The sequence below is a fragment of the Diachasma alloeum genome, unplaced genomic scaffold (genome assembly GCF_001412515.2).
Source record: "Diachasma alloeum isolate Michigan unplaced genomic scaffold, Dall2.0 Dall_scaffold_00315, whole genome shotgun sequence".
Lineage (NCBI taxonomy): Eukaryota > Metazoa > Arthropoda > Insecta > Hymenoptera > Braconidae > Diachasma > Diachasma alloeum.
This window is the reverse complement of record NW_021680454.1, coordinates 801805-824665: the sequence shown is the minus strand read 5'-3', so window position 1 is coordinate 824665 and position 22861 is coordinate 801805. Positions and strand designations below refer to the sequence as shown.

Sequence of the window (22861 nt, the reverse complement as noted above, 5' to 3'; positions counted from 1 at the left end):
TTCATCAATTTGCAGTAAATTAATTATTGAATCAAATGGAGGGACTTCAAATAAACGGTTTCGTTTAATTAAAAAGCCTCATTTCTCTGAGTGCAGAATCTGACGGTGAGATGGCTGAAAATTGTGGAAGAACTAGGGCTACATCTTACCATCTCTCCTTTAATACGTCTGTATCGACCTCTCATATTGCCGTATCGACAACTCCCTCCCCAGCTCTCTCACGGGGCTACATTTCTGTAGCACGAAAAATGAAGAGGAGTAACTAAATGTGAATATAGACCGTCACATGATTGAGTAGGGACATTACTCCGTAGTAAAAATCAGAGGGGAAATCCAGTTATTATCCCACGTGAAGAGAAAAGTTGGATAAAAATTGCCGTGACAATCGTGTCAAATTTTCATGTCCGAAAGGTAATCGTGACAATACTTTTTTTGTTCTTGGGAATGCTGATGAGAATAATAATTTTGCTTTCAGTAGAATGGAAAATTATTGAGAAGTGGTGACGGGAGAAGGTCTTGTCAAGGGATTAATTGGAAAGAAAATGAAATAGTACAATCTAAAGTCCAGAGGAAGGCCCAGGACAAAGTTCTCAAACAAGTCTTACTTGCGCCAAGAAAACAGTTTTTTGAAAATTATCGGGAAAGGATTTTTTTTGTGCCAAACATGCAGAGAGTGCGCCGGAATGAAAAATTTTTGTGGCAAAAATAGATTTAGTAGTTAAAAAAAAATTGCATTTTCTGGACACGCGAGGAATGTCATTTGTCATGTCAAGAAAAATCTTTGTTTTATGCGAAACAAGGGATAGTAGTTTTTCGTTTCGACTGTCTAATAATCACAGACAAGACATGAACCCTTAAATGAAACAATAATAATGATATTTCGCATTCAATCGAATGAGAAAAGAAAACTGTTGTAATCGGCCTAATCTAATCAATTTAATTATAATCCATCGATTTATAAGACTAATAAAAAATTATTATTCTCATCTGCACTCCCAATAATGAAGTTGGTAAAAAAAATTTGTCTTTTGCTTGAATTGCGACGGTTCCATCTTGCCCCACTCTCTCCTACTGATGATCGAGTTCCGCTCCACGATTACTTGACTTGTTCGGTAAATTGTCTCCACCTTTTTTCTCCCTGCATTTCCTAACGGGTTGAGATGGGGGTAATCCCTGGAAAATTTTCGGTTTCTTTACCCACTTGACAGCCCATTTTGCTCCAATAGTTTCACTGAATTCGTTGGGATAACAGAGTTGAGGGTAAACGTTTTTCTTGATATCACCAGGACTAATGGAGCCAAATCGAGGGTTCCATACCACCACCCGCGGTGGTTTCTATACGTAAAATAAATGCTAAAATATCGATGAGGAGGAATACTCCAGCAAATGTGAATCCCCGAATTGACGAAATTTTTTTGAATATTCAATCGACATCCGTTGTTTGGAGTATAAACATTTGCTGAAATCGTAAATGGGTTTTAACATTTCCATTCGCATGTGGACGTATTGTATTTTCGAATAAAGAGTTGTTCATTTGCTGCAAATGGAGATCCCGGGAAACGTAGACAAACGCATTCCGCTGCCTCGACATTTCGAATGGCAATTTTTTATCAAAAGCCAAAAAATTATGCTCAGAAAAATGATTTATTTGAATTAAATCAATCCAATTTAAATAAAAAAAGTAATCTTTTAAAAAAATGATATTCTAATTTATTTAATTTAAATAAAGTTTAAATAAATCTTCTATTAGAATCAAATCAGTAGCGAAGCGGTAAACCGGGTCAAGCCGATTTTGACTGTTGGCCAGGTTTTGACGAATATCTCGGAATCCAAAAGAGATAGAAAAATTTTTGTCAAAAGCTTTTTTGTAGAGCCAACTGAGGGCTATAAAAAAGGTCCTGAGAAAAATTGAGCTATCTCTCTTAGATTCCCAGATATTAATCAAAAACTGGCGAAAAGTCAAAATCGACTCAACACGGTGTACCTTTTCGCCACTGAAATAAACGATTTATTTGATTCAAATAAAATTTATTCAATTCAAGTGAACCATTCTCCTGTGAATATTGAAGATTTCACTGGACTCCAGGATTTTTGAGGGAGAGAATTGCAATAATTCGCGCGTCTAAACATTAAACGAGAAGGGCAGGAAAAAATGTCAATGAAATATGAAGTAGATTATCATTTATTCATAGCATACACATGCATGGGATTATGTACAGTTACCCATCGATTGTACCAATATTTACACACATTTGAATAAACCTTGTAACTCCAATGATCCATCATTGCTTTGTTTTTCCATTAAAAAAATGCACTCGGTATGATGAAAATAGTGAGCCAAATAATAGTTATGAGTAGTGTTGAATTTTTATTCGATGCTAAACTGTGCTGCATTGCTGCTGGATTGTCACCGTTCAATATGTGCACGAATACACGTGCTGGCACAGCATTGCTGGCTTCACACGTATAATTACCAGAGTGACGATCCGACGCTTTGGGCACCTCCAGCCAACTCTCACGCACAACAAGATCCGTACTGACATTAACCCCTTGATCGGAATCGTAATTTATCATTCGTGAGTTGTGATACCAAAATAGATAAGACGGCGTCTCGGTTGAGTTTTTAACCAGACAGTGGAGCTGTAGAGTACTTCCTGGACGGACAAATTTCTCGGCTGGCCCGACAATTTCCGCTCGTGCCTCTGAAAGAGAATATTTTTCTTTTTTTCATGTTTTCAATTTCCTTCCTCGTCATTTTAATCAGAGTGAAACTTTCTTCGTTTTTTCTTTGTGAAAGAGGGGGAGGAATTCTTTGATGGCGAGTTTTTTTGGGGATGTTGGAAGGGTTTGGAGGGGTTGATTAAAATGGTGGGATTAGGTGATTTACTCAATCAGGGGGAATTGTATCGTTTTGGGTGGCGGCGATTAATTGTTAATATTTCATAATGATATTTAAATAATAACAAATAATATAATGAGGAAATTGCTTAATGAATAGCAAAATAAATGAATAAGTAGATTATTTATTATTATTATTATTATTATTATTATTATTATTATTATACATAAATTTAAAGAAATATGAAAATTTAATTTTAGGTTAATGAATTCTTTCATGGCAATTTTTTTTTATAGCTGAGATTGTGAATAGTTAGACGTGTTTGATTAAAATGGTGGGATTAGTTGATTTGTTCAATTATAAAGGGCAATTATATCGCTTTCGGTGGGGGTGATTAATTGTTAATATTTCATTTGGGGGTTTGGAGGGCTATCCTTTCGGTTGAGTCATCGGGTAATTGATTGTTTAATTGGATGATTAATCAGGGCCAGTGCTGGAGGTATCTGAATGATATTTGGAAATTGGCTCTCAATTTGTTGGATGTAACGCGGGGTGAGAAAAGTTGAGGAAAAATTGGGGAGAAATTAACGACCGCATTGAATTGTGAAGCGCAATTTAATTGAATTACACTGAGAGAATATTGTCATCAATTTTTTATCAGCTACTACTCATTAAGGTGCTGTATTCGCACATACCCTCGGACATGCCATTTGTAAAATTTAATTTTTCCTCGTGACGCGGCAAAACATCTTGCTCATGTATTATTTGCAAATAAATTCTTAATGGAAATGACCCGGCGAATTTTCACGACCTCAACGCGATAATTTCACCCGCGGCTCTGCTCATCGAAATACCACATTATGAATCCATATCAAGGGATGACGAGTTGATGAGAATGTCAGTTGTGGTGCGCAATAAAGTGTACCCTACGGGCTACAATTAAAGTGGCATTCACATGCACGTTTGCACACATAATGAGAATCATTCTGAAACTTGGTTTGAGCTGTTCAGAATGGGATATTATGAATTTCAATTAGCTCGGAGGGGATGAGAAATTTGTCATTTGAAGGTTGAATAGGCGAACATCATATGATTTTTAGAATGGGAGGTATTTAATTTTGTGACCAAGGGCACGAAACAGGCGGAGTCAATTTAACTGGTGGGGGGACGGGCTTTTGATGAATATCAAAAGATTTTCTGCTGATGCCCGGAAATTTAATTAGAGATATTTCTTATTAAATTCATTCCCAAATTCAAGAACTGGTGTGGTGTACTGGTATTCCAGGAATTTTCATTAAGGAGTTCCAAGGATTTTTTACAGTTTGGTGCAGACCAGAATTTTTTAAAACATTCGTTGTTGATGAATAAATTATTGAAATTGTTTAAAGTTTTGGAAAACTTATTATTTAGGTATAAAATCGTCCTCCAAAAGTGAATGTTATATTCTTTTCAGATTTTCCAAATGTTTTCTAACGGTTCAATATCGAGATTCAAATTCAGACCTGCAAAGTTTAAATAATAAAATCAAATGGGTCTGCATTTTCGTGAAAAATCTCTCGTAAAAAATGGTGTTGTGAAATTCGAGGGGAGTTCGCAGAACAATTGCTGAGGTGCGGCACTTGATCCTCTCTTGTGCGAAAAAATCTGAAAAGCTCGTTCAGAATGTCAATGAGCGTTTCACCAAAATAATGTATCTCAATGGTATGCAAATGTGCGCTAAAAGCTGCTGAATTTCTCATGGCTCATTATTGTTGATGCACATAACGCGACTCGCGCGAAAGAGGGCTTGTAAACACGTCAACTTGAATAATATTGAGGTGGTAAGCGCGAATCATCATAGATGAGTTGTTACTGATTACGTTCTACTAGTTCAGCATCGTTGATTTCAAATAAAAAAAGGCAATAACAATTTCTGCAGTTCCGAACAAATGATTTTTGTGGTGGGAAATTGATTGTTTATAAATTATTTATAGAAAGCGCTCGTAATTTTCAAAAACTGCAATTTTTTAATTATTTCATCAATCGTCCTCCGAAAGTAAACTTTTTAATTTTTTTTTAATTTTTAAAATGTTTTCTAACGGTTGAATGTCGAGATTTTAAATAATAAAATCATTGTAAAATTTCCGGAAACTTAGGGTCAAAAATTAAAATTAAAAAAGCACTTCAGCGGGGAAAACTAGTCAAAGGGCTTGGATATCCTTATTTAAATTGAGATTTTAATTTTCGTTTTCTATTTCTGTCTCTTATGTAATGTTCATAAAAATCAATAATAATTATCACTAATCGGAATTTTATACAACGCCGATGCAATCAGTTCAGATTAATTATTCACGATGGAGTATTCATCCGCGATAAACTCGATAAAACATAACAAGTCTTTCCGACTAAGATATCACGATTTAAATTTTAAATTGCTGAATTGTTGGATCAAATCTAGAACTTGGTCATGGAAGTTTCGTTAGCCAAACAGAACCCCTTCAACGACACAGCAACATGCAAATTCATCTCACTATGATTTCACCCCGGAGAGTAGTCTGACATAATCCGTAAACAAAATATTGACCCGTATAAGGGTCAGGAGAATAGCCATATTGCCAACAGTTGATCCAGGATTTTTGGTGGAGATAGCTGAGATAGAACGAACACACGGGCCAAGATGGAACCCTTAAAATTAATTCTCATACTATTTCATTTTATTGCATTGTGAATTTTACTCTATTACACTGACAGAAAAAATTATTTCTATTGAGATGTTGCGTTCTTGGAACAAGTATTACATACCTGAACCAATTTCAAACAAATAAGATCTTCCGGTGAATATCAATTATTTCTTCTTGAGATACATTAACTTGAATTAAATAAAACAGTCCTTGCCGTCAAGTCACATGTATTCACCACAAAATGGAAAAGTTCTATTTTTTTCAACCTAATGTAATCTCCAGTCGAGAAATTTTCTACTTTCATGAATTGATCAAAAATTCGTACCTAGGAGATGATTACATTGAGGAATGAATTGAATGTTGTTTTCTCGAATGAAGCCGATGTTTAAATTGAGCTTTCCGTACATCACATTGAACGAAATTTGTGATATCCAAGTTTGTGTAGAATTGCCGTAATCTGTGATTCTGTTATTGTAAACTAATGCAATTTTTTTTAGTCAAGAAATATAAACTTCTTTCAACTCAACGACATCTTACTAGAATCTCAAAGCTTTTTCCGCGTAACAATATTCATCCTGATTCGACATACGAAATGCTCACTTCAATTATAATTTACTTGGAACAACGTATGATCGTGTTGATTGACATAACAACGTATTTAGTCATGAGAATAATTTTGATTTTTGAGTAAACCAACGAATTTCTGGAGTTGGCAAACTTTTGGCTAGAAAGAAATCAAATACTCTCATTATTGCGACAAATAAAAGGAACTTCAATTCTAGAGAAGTTCGATTTCTCCCAATCAAATGTATCTCAAGAAGCGATAACTGGTATTCACTATGAAATCATGTTTATTTGAAAATTAACAGCCAAATGATAGTTGGTTCAACTAAAATTCTCTTGATAAAATTAATTTTTCTGTCAGTGCACTGTCCCATTTTACTCCGCTCCCACCTAACTAAACCTACAAAAAAAATAGTACCTTGTTTCAAGATTTCAAAAGTCTCAATTTGAAGCGCGAAATTCTTAAGTTGACTTGACATCATAAGTCTCAAGATAAATCTCATTTTTTGGGCGCACACGCAAGCAAAAAAGAAGTTTTATCTGCGATTGTAAAAGGCAATATCTTCAGGCCATACGAAACCAGAAAATTCGATTTCAAATCACAATCCCCTTCATTCCCAGTTAACGAAGTACAAATTCCCTTGGTAGAAAAGCAATTATTAGCGAATAGGAAGAATAGTTAAACAACAATCAACTTGACGTGAATTTCCCTTGATTGATTACCACTCGACGTGGCTCGATAAGCCAATTTTTCGATATAAAAACTGAATCCCGCTGATATTTCAAAGAATAATCGATGGGTAAAGGGTTGTTACGTCCATTTGGGGATCGGTAATTCCCCCCAGCATCGAATTGTTCACTCAAAATTACCACTTGACCCGTTCATTTCCAACATACTGCGTAGTGCCTGGCGGAATCGAAGGCGTTCACCTCAATTCAATTTCCAATATATTACGTTACATAAAGAGAAACGAGATTATAATCTTCAAACGTATCTGAAATGGAATGAGCCCGCTTATGGGTTTATTTATTTTCATCGAGAAAATGTATATTGGAGGGCTTTCAATGCTGGAGAGTATACACTGGCACTTGAAGAGGCGTGCGATCAATGCCTCGATTTTATTGCAGTAAAGTAGATTATAAAAACTCGTGTTTTTGTTTTCCTTCATATTTTTTGTTTTGTTGTGAAATTTATAATTGAAAAAATAATTGTTTAAATTAATCCTGTTGGGGTTTAAAATATTCTTCTCAATGCAATCATGACTGAGTTCGATCCTGAGATTGATTGCATTATCTGTTGTTGAAAAAAATTATTTTGAAACCTATATTCAGTTATTTTGGCTGTCAGCATTGAGAGAATGTTGGCTGTCAGCATTAAAGTAATGTTGGCTACCAGCATTGCGGTGATGTTGGCTGTCAGCATGGGGGTAATGTTGTCTGTGTCAGCATTGCGAGAATGTTGGCTGTCAACATTTGGGTAATGTTGGCTGTCAGCATTGAGAGAATGTTGGCTGTCAGCATGGGGTAATGTTGACTGTCAGCATTGAGACAATGTTGACCGTCAGCACAGACGTAATGTTGTCTGTCAGCATTGAGGCAATGTTGAATGCCGACATGGGAGCAATGTCGGCTGCCAGCATTCAGGCAATATCTGCTGCCAACCTTGGGACAATGTTGAGTTCAATAAATCATTAAATTCAGTTTAAAATACATCGTCCCAGCAATTCCATTCCGAAGCCAATTGCTAATTTATTATCAAAAATATATTGACTATGCAGCCACGACCGCAATTTCTCGCTTGTTTTCCTCTTCACTCTTCCAAAAAATTATCTCATGTTGAAATTTGCATTTCCACGTGACTGTTCAAACACATTAACAATACCATATTAACTCCAAAATCATATTTGCCATGTGAATCCCGCAGTGACACTATTTGATTGAGCAATTAAAATCATCAAATTTGCTCAAGTGAACGAACAAACTGCCACAATTATACATCCAACCCACTAAATATTACATCTCGGGATTCCTGGAAATTTATTCCCCCGCAATTCATGAAAAATAAACAGCCATTCTCTCCTTGAATAAATTTGACGAGAAGTGGGGGAAAATTTAGTTTGGACTGTTGTATGGAGAAACTCGACTGGCGGAAAAATCGAATGAAGATGGTGGGAGATAAGAAGTCACCAACTGGAATACTTCAACTTCCGCAAATGCATTGAAAGTTGAATGAGTATATGGAAAAGGTTCGACCTGTTTAGTTAGCTGTTACACAGCGAGACTGATTTAACATCAGGGGTGTAATTGGTCAATTAACGGACATGATTTGATCAGGTGGAATAATAGAATTTATTCCGGTCTAGTAATGAGACTGGTTCACAGTACTCGGGAGAAAAAAAAACCCAAGTTCCCGGGGACATTGAACGCAGCAATTTTTTATTTCTAATAAAACATTCCCCTCTGGATTTACTTTGTCATAAACAGATTGAAATTTTTTTTCGCTGAAATTTCCGGTAAATTTCTAGGCAATTTTTATCACTTCTGTGTGACAATTACACTGTTGTTTGGAGGGAAATAGTTTTTCAGACAAACTAATTTTTTCTCTTAGTACGAGACGAAAAATCATGCCACCTCGCTCTCTCCCAATGCATCCATCGATAAGAATAAATTTCCCTCCACAAATCGCACCACATGGCTTCCCGTTATAAATTAATTCATTCACCCGAAAAAAAAATGATTTTATTTCAAACTTGAATGAGTGCCCGCATTACTGAAACAAACGAAGAATTTTCCTATCTCTTTCACGAGAGAGAAAAAAAAACGAATTCCACTGATAGGAGAAATTTTTCCCGAGCGCAGCTGAAATTCATATTCATATAAAATATTATCTCACCAGGGTATATGTGGGGTCACGGGTATTTTATTGAAAGAATGCAGGGGAAATGGATGTTTGTTCGGGCTGAATAAATTTCATGGAGATGATGAATCCCTTCGAAATGGCATTCGATAATTCTCGCCAAGAATATTCAAATTCTCCCTTGATTGCTGAATCAACCGTGTAAATAACTAGTGCTAATGAATTACCCTGATGTGTTAGCTCCCTTCAGCGTCGAGTCAAAAGAGTTAATTTAAAGCGAGGATTATTCCGTTCGGATGAACTGTGTCTGTGGGTCATTAGAATTTTGTTTGCGGATTATGTGAAATAACTCTCGGGCTTGAATTCCGAGTTAGATGGATTTCTATGGTGTGCTGTTGGAGGGGTGTGTGTTTGATTAACGAAACTTTCATGAGAAAGTTTCAGATTTGATCCAACAATTCATCCCCATTTAAAATTTAAATCGTGATCTCTCAGTTGGGGAAAATTTGTAATGTTTCATTAGTGTTCGTATCATCGAATGAATACTTCATTATGAATAATTGAACCGAAACATTTGTCTCTCGTCGTAATATGGAATTTTGGAGTAATCACTGGGAATATGAGATGGTGATGATATCGTGAGGCTCTTATGAGGCTTGCTTAAGGGTTACTACAGGGGCAAATATGCCGACTACGATGAGTATCGTAATTTTAAAAAGTGGGAAATTGCTTTCGTTACAACATAGTCAATATATTTTTGGTAATAAGTCGACAATTTGTTTCCGAATGGAATTTTTGGGATGACGTATTTTAAATTAAATTCGATGATTCATTGAATTCAATATTGCCTGAATGTTGGCAGCCGATATTGCGCCAACGTCGGCGGCCGACATTACCCCAACGTCGGGCCAATGCTGGGGCAATGTCGGCTGCCAACATTACCCCAACGTCAATTTTTTTTTACCTTTACCTGAATATTGGTTTCTCATGATCGAACTCGGTCAAGATGGCATTGGGAAGAGTATTTTAAATCACAATAGGCTTCATTTAAACAATTTTAACGCCACATAACGCTGAAAATATTATTCTTGACATTTCATTATTACTTACACCCGAAATGATTAATAATAAAAATTCCAAACACTTGGAAAAAAAATAATGAAATTTCAAGTTTTCCTGAAAATTCAATAGAAAGTTGTTGAGCCTCAGAAACCAAAAATATCAATAAAAAATTGTCACCAATGAAGCAATTGAAAATGAATTGATATCGCGAGAAACCCCAACATTCCGAAATTGTCCTACGGTTTCTCCGCATATTGCACATCATTCGACATGTTCAATCCCATTCAGGGGAATATTTCACCTCTTCCTACCAATTTACACACAAGAGATAAAAAAAAGATGCTAGCTAACAATAAATTACGCCAGAGCCCTGTGGCCGAACGACTGTCACTGCGTGATTCTGCGGGCTTTGAACGATTTTCCCATTATGGCTGATTCCCCTTCAACTAGGATTGATGGACACTCCAGCTCAATTATTCACCTTGAGCCCCACGCATGCCTCTTGAGCAGAACCCATCGACTTAACTCTTCCACTGGACGCTCCGGCTAAATTTTTCCACCTAACTCAACTCTGCTTCCATTGACTTATGAAATTTTTACTCATATGACCTGATGCTGATGAGCACGGGAGAAGGGACCGCGCGCTCTTACGGAGAAACGACCGAGTGGGGGGAATTCTATCAGCAGTAGAGGGTTAAAACTGTCTGAGACATTTCAATTTAATTTTTTTTATGTACGAGTCATCCAACATCATAAATAAATAATAAATCAATAATAATAAATGATTAAAAAAATAATAAAATAATAAAATAAATAATAATAATAATAAATATTAATAATAAAATTGGCCGTTTTCTTCCGAATGGAATTTCTGTGGTGATGTATTTTAAATTGAATTTAATATTTCTCCAACGTTGGCAGCCAGCATTGTGCCAACATTGCCCCAACGTTAAATTTTTTTACCTTTCCTTGAATATTTGTTTCGAAATAAATTTTTCCAACAGATGATGCAATCAATCTCATGATAGAATCGTTCAAGATGGCATTGGGAAGAATATTTTAAATCACAAAAATAACATTTTCGAACTCCTGAGTACAATACTTCCATTTGGAAGGAAAAAACTACTGAATAACAATCGACACAGTCATTGAATCAGTTCAAAGAATAATTTAACAAAGAATAAAACACTAGCATGCAAATTATTTCAATTGAAACACGATTACAGAAAATCCACTGATTGAATTGAACATTTAATGCATGGCAGCACGTGATGTGGCAATAGATTATTCCGTACCGAAAAGTGGTCATTCTACTAATGATTAATTAGTTAGAAAGAGTGATATGTTCTTCGGACGGTTGGGGAATGCCATAAATATTATTCCTGAATTCCACAGGAATTATTGGAAGAGCCATATTGAAATAGCTCTAGGCGATATGAGGATTTTAATTGAATGACGAAACGACAAACATTTACATTGAAATGAGTGAATCCCAACAGTTTAATTATTCAATATTGCGATGGGTGACATATACGACGCATCGAAATGCGCAAGTCGGATGAATTGGAATGACGTTCATGTGGAGTACATATTCATATGGCACTTGCAATGCTGGAGGGAGAGAAAAAAATGTTGGTTAAAGCGAATGCTCCACTTGAGAAAGTACAATCTCTTATGTTGAATAACAGATGCTTCAGGGAGTCAATTTTTCAGCCATAAAATTGAAGTGGATGCTATCCACTCGGTGAAGAGATATATTTGTGCAGATTTTTATCTCAGCGTTATTAATGATTCAATTCACTGGTGAAGTGGTGGAGCAGAATATATCAATTTCACTTTGGGGTAGAGATGTTTTCAGAAAATATATTATTATATTTTTAATTTTTATATTCGTTATATTCGAAATTTTTTAATTTTTGTGGTGGGGTAACGCATTTTGGCTTCAGGAGCTCAAATATGCTTTTTTTAGGCCATGAAATGTAGGGAAATGTGACCGAACGCTGGCTGCCAACGTTGGGGGAATGTTGGCGCAATGTCGGCACAATGTTGGCTGCCGACACTGAGCCGATATTGGTCGGGAGTGTCGGGGGAATGTTGGGGCAATGTTGGCTGCCAACGTTGACGCAATATTGGCTGCCAACATTGCGGCAATAGTGAATTCAATTTAAAATACATCGTCCCAGATATTCTACTCAAAAGCAAATTACGAATTTATTAGTAAGAATATATTGACTAGATTTAAGGGGTAACTTGTACCAGAAATTTTTCCGTTACCTAAAACCGTTCAATTGCTCTCGGCCTTTTTTCTTTGACACTAGCAATTCTTCCCTATTTTATTCCACCACTTCACTACACTGAATTAAAACAAATCCCATCAAGGAAAATGCCACTAGTTTATCCTTCCACCCGAGAGCCTAACACAGTGAAAGTATGATAACTCCGTCCACCCATAGTATAAAAAAAACAACACGCGGCTGAATCACAACCATCTAAATCAAGATAATATAAGATTAATAAAATATATTCTTACCAACGACCTCGAGAAACAGAAATATACTTGTGGGTGGATGTGTAGAAACTTGGCACTCGTACATACCAGCGTCCCTCGGTTGAACGTACTTTATTTGAAGGGTCCAATCCTCACTATGATGAAAGTGGATAGCCTGGAAACGACCGTCGCTAGCGTAGGTAGTCAGTCCGACGGTTAGTAATTGATGTTGTATACTCTTACGCCTGATCCAAGTGACCTACATGAATCACAACAATTCCAGAAAGAAAAATAAGAAAGGGGGGAAATCATGAAAGCATTCTAATGTAGGAACAAACAAAAGCCGAAAAAATTGATAAATTATTGGGGTGATTGATTCATCATAATTTGTTTCCAGGAGAGCTTGTAGGGAATTGCGATGGGAAGAAACTTCCTAATCTCCAAAAACAAGTTTCTGATTTTAAGAAGCTCATTGTTATTCAAGGCATTATAGAATAACAAATTAGCTAGTTAATTTCAGACTAAAGAACCCTAATATTCAGTGGCCAAAGCCATTTTATTTTGAATGAAAAAAGGTATTAAATAAAAATACGTTGGGGTTTTTGCAAAAACTAGTTTCTGATTTTAAGAAATTCATTGTTATTGAAGGCATTATAGAGTAACAAACTGGCTAGTTAAGTTCAGACTAAAGGACCCTAAAATTTAATAACAAAAGCTCATTTATTTTAAATGAGAACAGTTACTAAATCACAATTCCTTAAGTCCCTAAAATAAGAACCTTTGCATTATTAAACTGCAGACAGTCGCAAGAGCCGAAATCCTGCTACAATTAAACATTAATTCTGTCAAGACGTCAGATAATGTACGTTGAATGACAATGGGTTTTAAACATGAGTAGATTTATTTTATAACAGGAAGAATGATGAATTCGATAACGAATTAAGAGCAGAACCGAAATTTTGAAAGCTCAATTTTTTAGCTTTTGATTTTTAACAATTCCCAATTTTTGAAAATCCATTCATAATTTATGTGAAATTATTATACAATTTAATTTAGAGAATGTTGCAATTCAAGTCCAATTATATTCAATTTAGGTGAAAATTACAGAGAATTGGAATTTTTAAATTATTCTTATTTTTTATCTCATATTCAGGTAAAATTTTCTAAAAAAAAAACGTGATAAATTTCCCAATCACAAACAAAAACCCCTCTTTCCCTAATTGTCAAAAATATCTGGAGTTTCACCGAAAACCCTCACACAATCGCCATCAATTTTTCATCCACGATAAAATAAGAGAGAGGAAAGAAAACAAAGAGCCTTTCAACGTAAGACAGTGGAAAACAAAAACCTCGGAAAAATTGATAAATTGTTGTGTTGAAAAATTAATTACAGTTCCCTCTCCGATGCTGTGTACGACGCACGGCAGTAGAGCAGTCGAGCCGGACTGTGCGAAAATAGTTGTGGAATTTTCAGTACCAAAATTCATTGCTGGAACTTTCACTGTTGATGCATCTCCATTATCCACAGCATTGTTAACACCCCCGCGCGACTGATGAATCATCTCAGCCTCAACGTACGTAGAGGTGTATCCTGTGTGTATTATTCCATAATCAAATCCAATCGATTTCCCAATAAACGAATAAAAATCATGAAAAAACAGTGGAGTAAACGATAAAACTTACTGGTCTGCATGGCAACGTTCAGGAGCAGTGAAACGACTAAAATCCGCATTTTATCGTTTTTTTTTTCGTCTCCTTCCTCTATTCTTTTTTTCCTGTTTCAGTCTTTTGTCATTCACCAACTCAATAGTTTTTCCGCTGCCGTCAGATCATCCACCCTATCTCGTTTACTTTTTTCCATTTTCCTTTGCTAGATTCCACCCCCTCTGTTTGGGTAAAAAGCCTCCTTCTTCCTTCCTTCTGCCCCCTTCTCGACCTCCAGTCCGGGTTTTTCCGAAAAAGAACAATTTATTCCAGGATTTTAAACTTTAAATCCCACCCGTGTTCACGTGATTCACTCGTAAAATATCTTCTCTGCAACAAAAAGAAGGATTTCGGATTTTTTTTTCTCTTTTTGTGTATCGACAATTTTATGGGAGACTTTGAATATGGTCGACTGGGTTAATAAATAATGTGTGTCTATTTTATCTCGCAAGTTTTGAATAACAGAACCGACAATTTTTAACAAATTAAAAAAAAAACGAGAATTAAAAGTCCAAGTTTTTTGGACTTTATTAACAGTCTATTCTCATTTTTTTAATTCATCCGTAATTTCGATGAATTCCTGGTACTAATATAAATTGTTATGTAATTAAATTTTGGAGAATATCGCCCTCTAAAAATTGCCTCGCAATTTGAGAGAAATTATGTTAAATTTAGGTAAAAATTAGAGAATTACGAAATTACAGTCGCGGTTTTTCGAAAAAAAGAACAATTTATTCCAGGATTTTAAACTTTAAATCCCACCCGTGTTCACGTGATTCACTCGTAAAATATCTTCTCTGCAACAAAAAGAAGGATTTCGGATTTTTTTTTCTTTTTTGTGTATCGACAATTTTATGGGAGACTTTGAATATGTTCGACTGGGTAAATAAAATTTGATTTATTATATCGGGAAAGTGTATCGAATTGCGTTAAGGGGGTGGGTGGCACGGGCGGGTGGAAATGTAATACGATACTACGACCGCACTGAAATATATCCCAATTATTTTCATCCCAGTTATAACGCATCGTTATTATTACTTTCTCATTGGTAAAACCGGGCTTTCAACGAGTTTTACGAGGCTGGAGGAGCCCGTGCAGCGTGTTAATTCATTTCGATTCGTGTTTTTCATTAATTAACTCTTGCCAAATAATGCACGGGGATGGCGGAGGTATGAATGAATGATCGAATTTTTTTTTTGATTTTTTGCATTCAAGCGGATTGTGAAACCCTGGGATTGAGATATTTTATGCATTCGGCATTATTTTCTCCGATATTTGTTGCTCGTTAATTAGCGCAGAAATCACTTTATTGACATTTTGGAGCAAGAAATGTCGCGTTACGAAATATCAGTCCAGGAATATCGGGGAAAAATGAACAAACGAGCGAATTTGAGGGAATAAAAATCTCGTAAGACTCTACTGGCCATATATTTTATGGAAAAAGGTAAAACACAGGGGATTGTCAGACATCTAGTTTACGGGGGACATTTGTTTTTAGATAATGGATGCATAAAAATATTTGTGACTATTTCATGTCCGATGGAACTGCATCTAAAAAGTAATACCTTATTTCAAGATATTAGGGGTTTTAAAATGATATTTTCGAGGGTCTTAATTGGAAGCCGGAATTTCCTGAGTTCGGAGTCTCGAAAGGCTCAATTTGAGACGCTAAGAGGTCTTAATTCAAGCCTTTTGACGGTCTCTACTTGAAACTGGGGAAAGTCTTGACTTCAGATTTTCAAAGGTCTCAATTTGAGAAATTTAATTTTAAAACGAAGCTGTTTTTTGGGGTCTGACATAGAAGGGGCATTTTTTTTTATGGGTGTGTTATTTAATTATTAAATTGTGGAATGTTATTACAATATCATGATTGAGTTGGGGTGGAATTGTTTCTTCACGTATTTTTTTTTCGTTGAAAAAATTCCCATCTTCAGGACAACAAATCCTCCGAAGAGAACTTTTGTCGTGTGGAATTAATTTACTTGTGGACAAAAAATAAAGTTTCTACCAAAACATAATTTTCGCAGTAGTAATTGTTCTCGTGAGACGTTTGAAAATATGTGATTGTAAATTGACTATTGGACAAATATTTCTGAATTTCTTAAACAGGATTTTATAAAATAATTCAGAATTCGCATATCTTTGTCCAATAAACACTTATAATTTCCACGGAACAAATGATAATTTCAAGAGGAAACTACAATTTTCTTGCCGATAACTGTGTTATTCGCAAAACTAAATAATTTCGAGGGGACAATTTTTTTTGGGAAAAAAAAATATTCTTTCCTCGTGAATGTATTCTTTCTGTGGTATAAACCTATGGAGTTCTCTCAGAACAAATGATTCTCGTACAATAGATTATATTTTCTCCTGCCAACAGTTGAAATTCTTCTAGGGATATTTCTGATGATCACAACGAAATTTAATTTTTGTGAAAGATATTAAATTTCCTTCCGTCAAGCTGGTCAGTTTCCCTCAAGTAAATCTGCTCCACTCCGTCAAATACTCTCACGTATACGGAGAGAAATTTTCTAGAAAAATTCTAGTACGAGTACTGGAAAAATCACAATCCACCGGCTGTGAAAAGTTCTAGTGCTGTTAAGGTAAAATTTCTTGGTATTTCTGGTAAAATTTCTGGGGATTTCTGTGAAATTTTCACAGAAATACGGGGAAAAATTCACGTTTTCCCCAATAAAAGTTCTAGTCCCGGCACTGGAATTTTTTCCTGGCCGTCACTTTGCGCCTCTTTTCCCGTGCTAGGACTAGAATTTTTCTAAAAAATTTCTCTCTGTGTAGAACACAGCTTTTCGGAGTTAATTTTTCCTCTCATTGCGCGCTCAAATGACCCCCAATAATAATGACATTTCGAAGGGCCCAATACCGGTCACCCACTTGTTTTTTTTCTTGTGGGGATGGTTCAAAATGGTCGGGATTACAAAGATGTGTAGCTTCGAGGGGAAATTCCCGTGTGCGTGCGTGCATGTGCGCCAGTGTGTGCCCAGAAGCGCTTCAATATCTGGCGATCAATTCGAATTAGATAGCTAGGATTTTGTACAGATGTCAGGTTGGGCTTAGGACGGGCGTAGCCCGAAAATAAACGCACATCGATCGACTAGTTTTTGATATGGCCCGGGGGAAGGAGAAAGAGTGCGGGGCAAAATGGGCTTTCTCTAATTGTCAATAACCCGGCCGGTGGTGGTCGAGTGTTGGACCGGAATTTGGCGCTTCTCGCGCCATTTTCGTGATCTTACACTGCAGAATGAGATCAAGTTAAGCCCATTCATATCTCTCGGTCAGCAGATACTGAAGATTTAACGAGATTCGTTCTGTCTCTTGTTCCACCCTCCCCCGAGGCAATTTCATAAAATCTGGTTTCCTCGTTCTTACCGAGTCGCATCAATCTTGATTACTAGTTGATTAAACTAAGTTGGACATTAGTCTGAATTGAACTTGAGGTTCCTGACGATTTTAATTATTTATGGGGATTTGGCGGTTTTATCTTTGGTTTCTTGAACTTCAGAGCTTTCGGTTGAGCCCCATTTGGCCCTCAGATTCCGGACATTTAAAAAATATTTTTTAATGTTAGAAAACATTTTTAGAATCTGAAAAAAATAGTTTAGATTTGGAGGAAGATTGATGACATAATTAAAAAATTGCAATTCTTGAAAATTAAGAGCATTTTATATGAATAATTTGTGAACAACGAATGTTTAAAATTTAATGACGCTGAATATTCACAATTTTTTTCGAATTTTTTTCGCGTAATTTAATTGAGATATTTGATTATTGAATGGTTAAATCTGTAAAAGTCCCAAATTAAGAATTTAAAAATCTTATTCTAACACATTTGAAATCCACTAATTACCCATCACCACATTAGTTAATTTATAAATTAATAATAAATGCATCTCTCCTCAATGTATTTCAGAACATCTCCCCCGATAATTTAGATATTCTCCATCGCAATTTTTCAACAACTCAATCTCCACCTGTCGTGTCTCCCCGCCCGTCGAAAAAAAACTCAATCATTTTTCGCGTAAAATAATAATTGGACTAGCCCGTGCAATCCCTCAATCGGTTCACTCCGTGATCCTGAAAAAAAACTCTTTTGTCTCGAGTTCCAAGTTTCCGCTTCCACATGTTCACCAAAAAAGCCGGAATCCCGTATCTCTGCGCAACATTGTTGAAATATTTCGACGCTCAAACGACCTATTGTGGAGAATGTTAACGAGCTCCCCCAATTATTGCAGCAAAAGTTATTGCGAGTAAATTGTGTTAATTTGCGGTTTAGAGTTCAAAAGTTTGTTCAGTGGAAAAGTAATTGTGCCAAGGAACACCGGAGAATTAAAAATATGGGCGGAGTGCGGTGAAATACTATCCGCGGTTAATATAAGTAATTAGTATGAACGTAAATTTGTCAGAAGTACCTTTTTCACGTGTCCCCGAATTTTTTCGCAGTGGTTTCGAGCCTTCCGTTTGGTATAAATAGTATTTCATCGCTATGTGCTCCCCTGAAGAGACGTTTCGTCGGGTTGAATCAATTCACTTGTGGACAAAAAGAAAGGTTCCACCAAAACATGATGATTTTCGTTGTGGTAATTGTTCTCGTGAGACATTTATATGGTTTTCGGGTAAATACATTCGTTCTACAGAGAATTATATGAGGCTCCGGGTTTATCTAGTCAATGTTATTGAGTAGTGTATATCTTTGTCCAATAAACACTTATAATTTCCATGGAACAAATGATGATTTCAAGGGGAAACTACAATTTTCTTGCCGATAACTGTTATTGGCAGAACTAAATAATTTTGAGGGGACAATTTTTTCTTGGGAAAAAATATTCTTTCATCGTCAATTCGTCAATTAGCGAAACGTCACATCTATGACAAATTAACGAACGAATGAACAACAACAAAATTGTTCATAAAAAGGATTTTTAATTAGCCAAATACCGCAATCATTGATTGATAAAACAACTCGAAATTGGAATACTTAATTGCTGATTGATTTAATAATTTAAAATTGATGAGTACTTCAAAATAGAAAATTGTCACCATCATTTATTTAAAACTGTCACCATCAAAAACTGGTTTTTCTCAATGTTCAAGTTCAGTTCAGTGCAAGTGAGCTCGACCCGGAATTTTCCCACCGAAAAAAAAACTACGAGAAAAAAAACTCATGCTTTAATAAGAAATAATTTGTTCCGCGAAAGTTGCGGAGGAGTTGGATTTTTTTTTTATCGAAAAAGTTGTTATGAGTAAATTTCATCAATTACTGTTGCCCAAGTTGAATTCTTTTTATCCAAGAGAGTAATACTAACCGTAACTTTATTCGGGAAAGTTAAAAAATATGTGCGGAGTGGGGTAATTATTTCTTGAGGACAATTATGTGTCATTTCAGTGTAGCGTAATTATTAAAAATGCTACTTTTTGTCAGAGCAAAACGAAATTTATGGTAAAAGGAGTGATAATCTTTCAGCAATAATGGAAATGGACGCTCAAGTTGGGGGGGAAGAGACTGGAGTGCTGCTGTGCCACTCAGAGTTATTACACGTAAAACAAAATTCGAATTTTATACGTCAACCGAACGAGTACTTCGTCGCTAGAAGCGTTCATTTGTATAACATCTACTTCGCTCGAGTCACGGTACATAATGCGTGGGCGTTCAATAAAATATTGTGAAAGGTAGCGAGTTTGCGGGGAAAATCAACATGATTTTTTCCCATCGATTTTACTGGAAAAATATTGACAATTCATTAATAATTTCCTGGGGCGCGATGAATTTTCGGGGAATATCTCCGAATCTGGGGGCGCCATCGAAATTTTCGTCATTACATTTTTTGTAGCTCTCAATCTGCTCTACAAAAAAGGTAATGACAAAAATTTTGATATCTGCGTTAGATTCGGAGATATTCAACGAAAACTGATCGATTGTCAAAATTCCTGTTTCTCACGCTGAAATTTCTCGAAAATTGAGAGGAACTCTTAATATTTGATGAAAATTTCCACATTCCAAGTTTATTTGAGGCAATGAATAATCTTTGTGAGCCGAGAATCGACAGGAAAATTAATTATTGACTCAAATTGGGGTATTCTTTCCACCCCAGAGTATCGACATTCCTAATTCACGAACTGAGATATTCTTGGAACAAGAAGAGCGACTCTCGATAAAGCAGAAGGAGTATCCCTCCTTGAGTTCTTGAATAAAGAATAGTATTATTCCTTCAAGAATATTTTCACTGCTTCTGAAGTATTCTGAAATCGGATAACCCACTGAGTTCGAAATGCTTTTGACAAGAGCAGAAAGGAATCTTTGACTCGAGAAGAATAAAATCTAAAAACCCAACAATAAAATTATCATTTTATATTTTCTTATTCTTTATTTCTCGTTAAATGAAACAATAAAAAAATATCGAATTACGAATGTGGCATTATCACAAAGTCAAGAACACAGATATTCTCGGAACGAGAATAATAATTCTTAAATAAAGTCACAGGTGAATTATTCTTTATCAGGACTGAAAATTCCTGCTCTAGTGGTCAAAGATTTATTGAGTAAAGTAAATTGTTCTGAAGTGAGAGGAAGGAGAAACGAGACGAATTCTTGATTCTGTGAGAATAGAATAGAAAAATTACAAATGAAAACAAATGCCATTTTTCGTTATTTTTCGTTTTTTTTTTCGTTTATTCTCCTTTCGAAATAAGAAATTATCAGTTCAAAAATATAGTATTCTGCCAATAGCAGTGAATTGCTCTCGTTAAGGTACGAAAATAATTATTCTTTAATCAACATTTTTGAAATCCTTGATTCACTAATGAAAAACCTCTTGACTAAATCATAATATTCTTTTTTTAATATTATCCGCTTATCTCGTAAGCTACTTTCAAGCCGAATAAACAGCATTCGAAATGCTTTCAATAGCCGAAAGAGAAGGATTGTCGCAAGAGAAATCACCTCTAGTTAAGGACTTCATCCCACTTTAATAATAAAAAAAATCAATTGAAGAATACTGCATTCCCTCGACAAAGTAATAAACCAGAATTATTCTTCAATTGAAGACTTCGAGAATCCTCGATAAAAACTTGCGGAATAAAATACACCAGTCTCTCTCCAAGAGGACCTCCTCACTCCGCAAAGTATTCTCTCACAGAATAAACCGGGAACACCGAAACACCCTCAACAAAAGCAAAGATCCCCGAAGCGTAAAAAGTCTCCAACAAAAGAAACCGCATCCCAAGTCCCAAGTCACAGCCCAGAATTCCCCCACCGACAAAAAAAAAGTCCAATTCCCGAATAAATTAGCGCTCCCCAAAAATCCTTAAAACACCCCGAAAACCTGCCCCTCCGAATCTCTTCCCTAAAAAAAACGTAAAACTCATGCTCTCCTAAAGCCGGAACAATTTCAATTATTTATTTGAAAACAACGAATGTGTAAAAAAATATAATTCCGTGCAAAATTTAATTTGAATGCCGCAGAATATTCATTATTTTGAAATTTTCCTCACGCAATTCAATTGAATAATTTGAGATACACAGATCCTTAAACCATTCCACCGCTTTGCTACAGAAATTGATGCTCCCACTTCAATCACAGAAAAATATAAATTCGAGAGTAAAATCCCCTCAACAATGAATATTCCCTCGGCAAAGTAATAAACCAGAATTATTCTCCAATTCAAGACTTCGAAAATCCTCAATAAAAACTCGCTGAATAAAATATTCTCCCATTCTCCCTCCACGAGCACCTCCTCACTCCGCAAAGTATTCTCTCCCAGAATAAACCGGGAACACCGAAACACCCTCAACAAAAGCAAAGATCCCCGAACCGTAAAAAGTCTCCAACAAAAGAGACCGCATCCCAAGTCCCAAGTCACAGCCCAGAATTCCCCCACCGAAAAAAAAAAATCCAATTCCCGAATAAACTAGCGCTCCCCAAAAATCCTTAAAACACCCCGAAAACTTGTCCCTCTGACTCTCCTCCCCAAAAAAACTTGAAACTCATGCCCTCCTAAACCCGGAAAAATGTCTCCAACTTTCCGCCGCAAAAATTCCCCGAGCTTCCACCCGTAAAAATTATGACCGCGGCATGGTAAAAATTTAAATCCTGATGGAGCGAATTTTGAGGTGAATGTTGAAGGAAGATAGCTATTTTCCGCTTGAGATCAAGAGCCCCGAGGACCGAGGGAGGGTTAAAGAGTGTGGGGATTCTTTCACCGCTTTCACGCCCATTTCTTTCACCTCTTTTTCCGCGCCCTCGCAATTTTTTCTCCCCCTTCCCCCCCCCCCTCTCATTTTTTCATTCTCCATCACCCCAGTGAAACCTCCCGGCGTGTAACAAATGCCACGCGCAATAAACTACCCCCGTAATAAGCACACATCAGACGAAAACAGCGTCACCGAGCGCGACCGGGGAACAGGGACACAACAGATAGCCCGAGATACATGGATTTAACCGGGACTATTCGATTAAGATCATTACTTCCAAATGATTGGTTACACTGTACAGGTGTGTGTGCACTGCAACAACCCGATGCAATTGGAAACCATCAATTTTATTGGAACAACAATCCACTATCTCCCGGAGGGCGGGGGAGATACATAAGCGTTTAAACGCCCGATTGATATCACTCATAGTTCAGAGGCCATAAATTATGTCATTAAGCCCCCCTCTCCCCCCCCCCCCCCC

At 36.2% G+C, this 22861-nt stretch overlaps 1 protein-coding gene across 1 annotated transcript in view; it reads right to left on the bottom strand.

The window, feature by feature from the left end:
• Positions 1-2164: 2164 nt before the first annotated feature.
• Positions 2165-22861, bottom strand: part of LOC107040015 (lachesin) — a gene marked incomplete in the record, with an annotated part of 20976 nt that continues 279 nt past the window's right edge. The window contains 4 exon segments of the mRNA XM_015259907.1: positions 2165-2702; positions 12513-12729; positions 13862-14061; positions 14154-14504. Of these exon segments, the coding sequence (XP_015115393.1) occupies positions 2302-2702; positions 12513-12729; positions 13862-14061; positions 14154-14202 (867 nt within the window).